The sequence below is a fragment of the Pteropus vampyrus genome, unplaced genomic scaffold (genome assembly GCF_000151845.1).
Source record: "Pteropus vampyrus isolate Shadow unplaced genomic scaffold, Pvam_2.0 Scaffold56, whole genome shotgun sequence".
NCBI classification, from domain to species: domain Eukaryota; kingdom Metazoa; phylum Chordata; class Mammalia; order Chiroptera; family Pteropodidae; genus Pteropus; species Pteropus vampyrus.
In genome coordinates, this window is record NW_011888837.1 from 1,613,808 (window position 1) to 1,623,006 (window position 9,199).

The 9,199-nt window shown below is 31.4% G+C and overlaps 1 protein-coding gene across 4 annotated transcripts in view; it reads right to left on the reverse strand.

The window, feature by feature from the left end:
• Positions 1-9,199, reverse strand: part of ADAMTS3 (ADAM metallopeptidase with thrombospondin type 1 motif 3) — a 242,380-nt gene that overhangs the window by 133,416 nt on the left and 99,765 nt on the right. For all 4 annotated transcript variants that reach the window (XM_023530862.1, XM_023530863.1, XM_011360511.2 and 1 more), the window contains one exon: positions 8,475-8,631. In XM_023530862.1, coding sequence (XP_023386630.1) covers positions 8,475-8,625 — 151 coding nt within the window. In that variant the 5' untranslated portion in view covers positions 8,626-8,631. The remainder of the gene's footprint in view (positions 1-8,474; positions 8,632-9,199) is intronic.

Sequence of the window (9,199 nt, forward strand, 5' to 3'; positions counted from 1 at the left end):
CCCATGTGTTAGTTAACATGTAAAACACCTATATGAAAGTAAAATGAAATGCATTCCATATTGTAGGATAACCAGGCTTTTTTCTCTCCTGTTTTTTGTTTGTTTTACCATTGGCATTTATAAAAAATAAATATGGCCTATTATGTAACTGCTCTCTTAATAAAAGGAAGGTCCATTTCCATAATTCCTACTGCTCAGAGTAAATTCTTGGCTTCCCATTTACTTAATTTCTAATCAAGATACAACAATTGAAGATCAAATTATTTGAGTTGCTTTATCAAAGTTGTCATAAGGTCACAAAAAGAAGAAATGGAGAGGATTGATGCCCTTGTGTACATTGTGAGTTGAGGTCTGAGTAGCAATATATTTGGGGCCATATAAGTAGGAAATATGAAAAATCATGAAATTTGGGGTTTTATTCAAGAATAAAAATCTTGATTATTATAATTATTTTATCCAATGTCCATGCTTAAGATCTAAAATCTATAAAAATAATCCTAGTGTTATCATAACTGTTCATTAATAATTTGTATAAGCCTAAGATGACAGGATGTTAGAACATTCCTTCCACAAATTTAAGAGAAAGAGTTCTGGCGAGTGACGAAAAGATACCCAGAGGAACTCAGATGATAGCAACTCTGTAACAACCATATAAGTTTTCAAATGTTGGGTATTTACACAGGAGAGAAAGATGTTGAAGGAGACAAAAACTATATATCTAACCTGATTAACTTAATTACACCTCCTTTAAACATAAATAGGGATTGCATTTACTACACTTGGCAGCGATTCCCACCAGGACGTCCCCTAGACTTAAAAGTCAAGTCTGGGCTCACGAAATGAGAAATGAGAATGGTTTTATTTTGCATCAGATTCCTACACTGGCTTTATCTATATCTGTCATCCAAAACTGGGAATGAACAAATTTAAAGGCTGTTCTAATATCCTAATTTCTTGTTACTAGAGGCTGTTTAGTGGTGTTTTATTAGTACAGGTATCATAGCACATGATGAAAAGAGTATCTGCTTTTATCACTCACTTTTCTCACCAAAAAAGGATTATACATTGTTTTTACTTCTTTAGCATATGGAGTTAGTCATGATAAAACTTGAAAACATGAAAACAAAACCTGCCAAAGTACTGAGACAGAGGACTGAATGTAGAATGCAAAAGTTTTAGTACCACACAGACATTATTCTTGACATTTAAAGAGCACATCACAATTTATAAAGCACACTAGAGAGAAACAAAGCCTTCCACAGGAATTGGCTAAAACACACTTAGAATTAAAGACTGTCCTTTGGACAGGAATATACACAAAGGCTTAGGATGTTTGGCATTATTAATCAGAGCTTTGAAATAATGAACAAATATCACAGTCCTAAAGCAAAAAAAAAAAAAAGTTAATGTGAGAGACATATAAGTGGTTACAATGGTCATGAAAGAGAAAAAAATTCGAGCTAATGTCTCATTTAGACTTATCCAAGATTTTTTTCCAGATATATAGTAAGGTATTAGAAATCGATATAGGAATATGCTGTATATAATTATTTATCTACAATAATTTTATATTCTCATTTAGGGAAATGGCTCCATTTATTCCTAAAATGAATCTTTTCATCATATACAAGTTCCAAGTTCAAGTACTTCCATTAGGAATTTTTAAATTTAGATATTTAGACCAGATGGAGCACAGCTGAAAATCAGAGTGAAAATTCTGGTATCTAGAAAGAATAAAACCAACTATTTAGCTCCCCTTGCAGAATCATGCATTAAAGAAGCACTGATTATGGCCTGAGTGCAGTCTTTATATTTTAATTCACAGTCCCCATAATCTAATTTCAAACTATTTTCAAACAAAAATATTATTTCTATGCTACACTTTTTTCCTATTGTTTTATTTCTCTTCAAAATATATCATTAACCTCAACCTCATCTACCAAAAAGATGACTTGCAGGAAGACAGGGATAAAAAAATATCTTATAAAGACAGACAGGACTGAGAAAAACATACACAAATTCCACGGGGAGGCAAAGGGTCCATGGTGGGAAAAAATGTTTACAATATACCAAGTGAAGATGATTAGGTACAAATAGCATAAATAAATTTTAAATTTAAAGTTAAAGACTGATGATCCAGCAGGGAAAATAAACAATGACAATAAATAAATAAATAAATAAATAAATAAATAGATAGATAGATAAATAAAATCTACCTTACAGCAAATTATCTTCTTTAATATCAATTACATTAGTTAGAAATGATGAAACAAAAGATCATTAAACCTCCGGAAACATTAGGATTCCTTACACAAAAACTTCTCACTTTACTAACATGAAAGTTTATAAGTTGTACATGGAAAAAAAAGGCTTTAAAATGTGTTTAAGCAGATGCACATGAGCAGAATCAAAACATACTTAATATTTTACTAAAAGTAGGACCTACCCCTCCTAAGCAAAAGCAGTTGACATGAATAAAACCAAACAAAAAAAGTATATTTTGATAATAGGATATATTTTTTTATTTTGAAAGAATAATTACATTTTAATTACTAACAAAATCTCTTCTTGATATGAATTGCTCCCTAATGAGTCAACTGATATACAGTTGACCCTTGAACAATACCAGTTTGAACTACGTGGGTCCACTTACATATGCAGATTTTTTTTTTCAATAAATACATACAGTACTGTAAATGTATTTTTTCTTCCTTATGATTTTTTAAATAATATTTTTTCTCTAGCTTACTTTGTTGTAAGAATAAAAAATATAATACATACAACATACAAAATGTGTACTATCAACTGTTAATATTATCGTTAAGGCTTCCAGTCAACAGTAGGCTATTAGTAGTTAAGTTTTGAGAGGAGTCAAAAGTTATACCCAGATTTTCCACTGCATGGGGTCAGTGCCCCGAACCTCTGCATTGTTTAAGGGTCAACTTTAGTTACTTCCAAGTAGGCAATCATTTAATTTAAGAATCAACATCTGGCCTAAATTATCTGAATTAGCTTTCTACCCTACTATAAATGACCTGCTTTCAAATGTACTTCAATATCCCAGTTATATCTAAAAGCTTCCAATTATTTTTTCCATTAATTCCACATCAATAACTAGTAATCCAGCAGCTCTGAACTCTCAATACAGTTTGAGTCTTTCCATTTCAGTTCTTTATTCTAAAAAATATGGAGTTATATTTCATAAACAAATTCCTTTTATTGAACCTATTCATAAAGAGAATAGGCCCAGTAAGAAATTTTTAATAAAAATAAAGTATTATCCTTATGTTTCATTTCTGAAAGCTCTTTAACTATCACTCTCCTTTTTGATTATTTTATGTAATAATTTAATCTTCAGTTGCCTTTATTTTTGTCAATAATTATTATAAATACCTAGATTATGAAATATATAAAATCCAACTGAAAAGGAATTCTATAAATATAACTAGTATTTCAATATCAATTCAATGGTACTAGGCTTGATCAATGGCTGACCCTTATAGTATAAACTAAACTACACAGCTGTGAAAAATTTATCATTAACAGCTACCTAAAAATTTACCATTTAACAGCTATTTGACAGATCATAATGATTTAGACATATTATGCTCTATACTTCATTTAATAAGAAAACATCAGTTAAAATTCATCTCTCTTGTTTGATGTGTGTGTGTGTGTGTGTATTACAAATGTTTCTCTTTGATTGGGGCATAGGTCATGAGAACTTCCAAATACAAAGGATTATAGTACCTATTGAGGTGTCTACAGATTCAGGGAAAGGCTCTGTGCCTAGGAAGTTCCTAGCATCACTAAAATAAGGAATAGTCTTCCCATTATTCTAGTTCTTTCATAGTTTCATTCCCCAGCAACAAGGAGCAACTCCCAAATCATTTCTGACTTGTACATGTTTCCCACCTGGGACAAAGACACTCCTTCACAGCACCATGACAACCATACCAGAGTCACAAGCACTTGGGTTCATGCAGGAAAATGAAAATCCTGAAAGGAAGCTAGGAGATAAAGGCTTACTATTCCTTGTTTCCCACTGGTAGGAAGTAATTACAAAAATTACTTTAACACAAAGCTTCTGGTGAATGAATAGTTTGTAATTTGAAGAGAGAAGCCCGAGGGCCTAGGGATTAAATAAAAAATATGAAAAGCTGAATGATGTCATGCAAGTACAGCCCTCCACTTCCTCAAAAAATAGACTGCCTAAAGCAAGCTTTCTTAATGATGGCAGTGTAGACATTCTTAGGAGATGGTCAGGAATATATTTTGTTTTTTTTTTATCTGAGTTTAGACTGATGATTGATTTAACAGTGGAAGTGAACTTTATGGCCCTTTAATGGTTTGTTAACCATGTTGTTACCAAGTAAAAATATAAAAATCGTAAGATATAAAATAATTTTGTCCAAACTAATATTGTGAAAAATGGATGTGACTTCCATACTCCCAAAGCAGGAATCAGAAAAAGAGGTAAATTCAGTTCTCCCTCAATGATGAAGTTGACAAATTTCATTATAAGCATGCCAAGTTTATGTTTGTTGTTTATTGAAAAATGATATTTTTTGCCAAAAACTGACAGTGCTATGTGTTATGAAGACCTGCCAGTTCTGAACTGGATAAGATTATTTGCACTGCCAAATGCAAAACTGCTTTAGGTATTATTCTTAAAAGAGAAATACCCAAGCAGAACACTGCATCTGTGATTTTATAAGTTCAATATATAGTTAAGCAGTTGTTCATATTTTTCTACATTTCAAAATCAATACAACATCCCAATTAAGAGTCAAGGAAACAGAATCTGTGCAATACATGGGAATGGTTGAAAGTTTGTTGTTGAATCATACCATATCATATATTATCTCACAAAGTTCAAAGTTGTGACTTTTATTGGAAATCCAGATAAATATGTTTAGAGGATAAGGAATCAAAAAGGATTTTTGCATTTTTTTCAAGAAGAATAGCTTAGGGTTCTTGGGTGTGGAAGAAGCATAATTTTTGCTTTATTTTCAGTTCTTGGGTTTTTGTTTGTTTGTTTGTTTGTTTGTTTGTAGGACAGAATGTCCTCTTCTATAGCGATAGGTAGCAAACATCTTTCATGAACTACCAATTCTGTGTTTTGTACAGCTTCTGTTTCTTAATGATTACACAGTTGAGAATGAGAGAGTAGAAGGCAAGCAGAGGTATTCCAAGCATCCACAAACCAATACCTTTCACATGACTCCCAAGCTAACCTTTACCCATCCCTACCATAACACGTATATAAGCCCATTCATGCATTAACTCTGGGGCATGATTATAAAAATATACTATGCATTTTTAAATTCGCTCACTGTTCCAATGTAGCTTCAAACTCAGTATGTCCATATTTATACCCACTTGTCATCGTCCATAAGTGTATTTCTATTTCTCATTTTAAATACCTGAATTCTGCAAAGAGAATTCTCTACTATTCCAGATTAGAAGTCTGAGTCATCCTTGATCACTCTCTTTCTCTCCAACCTTAACATATACTCTCACAAATAATCTCATCAATTTTACTTTAATCTTAATCCATTTGGGCTCCTTCTATCTCAATACTACTCACTTAGTTCATTTTAATTGATTTTAATTTAGAACACCTGCAACAAATTACAGACCTCAGATGAAGGGCAGTTCTGAGTTGCTAAGATGACAAAGCAAGAAATTTGGTCAGGCAATTACTGTGACAACTAGCAAAATGCAAAACATTTATTTACAGGGGCACTACTGATGAAACTCTGGAGGGTCAGAAGTGCTTAGATCAAAACCTCTCTTGATGACTTGCTGTCAGAGAAATTTATGAAGACCATGGCCCTCAAATGCATTTCTTTCTAAGTAGGTCTTATGTATTTTGCCCTCTTCGTATAATTTAAAGAAAGACCTCAAGTGGCTCCTAAAATAACATTCTGAATTGATCCAGAAAAAGGATAATTTTATATAATACTACAGTTCTCATTTATAAATCAATATGCCTTTCTATTCCTAGAATCTGTTCAATTTTATATTTCAGAATGATGGAATAGGTATAAAAATACATTAATTTTCAGTTGGAAAATATTTAGTCCATGAAAAAGTTTGGCTCTTAGTCCTGTGACCAAGAAGTTAAAAGAAGAATTTTAAATTATAGTATGGTACTTAAAGTTCTGAAAATCTTTTTACCCTAGGAAAAAAGATTTATACTTCTAAAATATTTGATTACCGTTTAAGATTCTCAAAAGGAGGTAAAATTGATATCACCAGCAACTCAGTTCAATCAGAACTTCAACAATAAGAAAATAAAATGTATTAAGCTCATACTAAGGTTTATCGTAGAACATTCTAAGAGAACTGGAAAGGTTCTATTTTGTTCAAGTTTCAAGATAAGTGAGAGATAACAAAGGAACCTTTTAGCTTCCACTCATGGTCATTGAGAACGCTTCCAAAATGTATTAATCTCATTTGTGGCCCACTTTTACTGTAAGGCAATCTTCTATTCATGAGCAAAAAGAAAAGAAAAAAAAACAGTCTTCAGTGTCTACATTCTTAATAATGACTCATTTGTAAAATCTGAGTATGTTGATTTGATAAAACTAGGATTAATATTTTAAATAAATTTGAAAATTAATGTCTCAAATTACCTTAATCCATCAATTATTTTAATTTAATATACCATGACTGCTAAAGTATATTCCCTAATCCAGCATCCAAAAGTATAATAGGTATTAAACATATTTGTCCTAATTTTCTGATTTCAAGAAAAAAAATCTTCTCTCCTTCCCTATAAATATCAGCCTAATGAAAAGTGCCAGGGTTGATATTTATAGAAATAGATACTGTCAGGCACTGAAATGGGACAAGTGACAGCTGGGCGAAACTACGGGTACAAGAGAGCAAATGGGAAGACAGCCATAGTGACTAATGTGCTCTCCAGTCCTCCAACACAATTCCATGACATCTGGGCTATGCTTTTCTAAAAGATATTTAGCCATTGCCTCAAAAGAGATATTAGATATTTCAATATATAACAACCAAAACTATGGGAAAAGCGCTATTTCCTACAATCTATCATTTGATATACAGTCTTTTGATTTAGAATAACATTTTTAAAACATGAAAATATAAATGAGATTTAATAGTAATGTATTCACAACATGAAGAGAAGCAATTACCTAACTATTCAACTTGAACAAAACTCCTAAATGCAAATCTTTTGCACAAAATAATTAATAACAATAACAAATCATCTAGCTTCGATTAAGCACCTATTACTATCCAGGGCTACATTTCAGCAATTCGCATAGATCATTTCTAATACTTATTATAACTGTGCCATGTATTTAATTCTATGAACAGGTAAAGAAACTGAAGATCAAAGAGTATTACTCTAATGTAAACAGAACAACAATGTTGTAGAGCTGGTACTCAGACCTGCCTGTCTACAGTGTATCCTCTTTCTGTTACACCAGTGACCCTCTAGGACAGGCTCACATTTCATAGTACTGCATGTATTAACACAGACCTATCGTTTCAAGTAAGAACTTTCTCAAAAAGTTTTCAGGTCATATTCATTTTAAATTTATTTTAAATTGTACCAGTTCACTATTCAAAGAAGCTCACTGCATCTGAAAATCAAAGGAATAAATAGGTATCAACTCAATCTAGAGGATAGATAATTGCTAAATTAAGAAGATTATTTGTATCCTTGACATTTTCCTAGGAGAAATTTCCATTGTCTTTAATTCAGAAAGTTGGTCTGGCAAAAGTAAATACAGACTTTTGGAGATTTGGTTTAAAAAACAACAGATTCTCATATTTCTTTTCTTCTCCATAAAGGGCACTTCTATACCCAGTATATAAGATTAGACACCAAGTTATTTTCAGATCTCATTAAAACAAACACACAAAAATAGAAAACATTCATGTGTCATAATTTACTTGATTTTAGTGGTCCGGAGTACTTTGAATTAAAATTCAACGAAAGTATTCAACTCGTCTTCTCCACGTTAAAAAGTTTTGTAAAACAGACCTTCAAGTCAAATAGCATATCTATTTTCAAACATACCTATCATACTGGTCTTAAAACACAACTCTGTCATGTAGATAAAGCTATTTTTCATGTGTTTAAATAATATTAATAATGCATAATTTAGATACTTCTGGAAAGTATGGATATTTTTAAGTTTTAACATAAGCTAGAGAAACAATGAAACAATGAAACTTTTAAAAATATATATAAATAACAAACATATTGAGATTACAATAATGTACTGGAATAAAATAATATGTATTTATATATTCCTCTATGCATTTAAAATGGGAAGCCATATTTTATAATTTATAATATAAACCTATTTTGCTACCTCCACATCATGCGAGAGCTCATGATAATCACATTCTCTTAATTGATGAGAGTTGTTTTCACCATATCTTAAAATCACGGTTAATTATTAAGCGTTGTCAAAAATGCCTACCTCTGTAGTGGAAGTCTTTGGACACGTCTATGGGAGCCCGTTCTATTGCTGATCTCTTGTAGACAACATGAATCCTTCCTTTTTCTTCCTCCATCTGCTTACCTCTTTCCAAGGGTTCAATGAAATACTCATCATTATCACTTTTTATCATTCCGGCCTAGAGAAAGCATAAAATTTGTTAACTTTTAAAGAAATATCTATCATCTTTATCTCACAAGTACCTTTTTTAAATGGCAAAACTGTAATATGTGAAAACTAATGCCTTTTCTTTCCACTTTAGGCTATAATTTTTAAATGGTTAAGGTATTATGAAATATTAGTCATTTGTAAGTTATAAATTCATGTATGATGGGAATTTTAAAAAGCATGTAAAGTAGAATAAGAACTTTACATAGTTTAAGCATGAGAAAATCATACAATGTATACATTTCATCAGACTGGAAAGGAAGTGCATTTATATATTCTATTTGGTGTTTTATCTCTAAAAAAATCTTATGGAGCTTATAAATTCAAGAAATATTTCTAATTCCTCTTAATATCTCACTGTAGAGCTTCTGCCCATGTGTGTTACATATTTTTAACTTATTTATATCTTCCTTCCAAACCACTATGGTAAGAGAGGAATAAACTCCATAGTGCACTCAGTACACAAAGTTATTTGTCTTCAAATAGCCTTTTTAAGCTTCATTGGAAACCCCTAGTTCTAATATTTATTAATTTGAAGA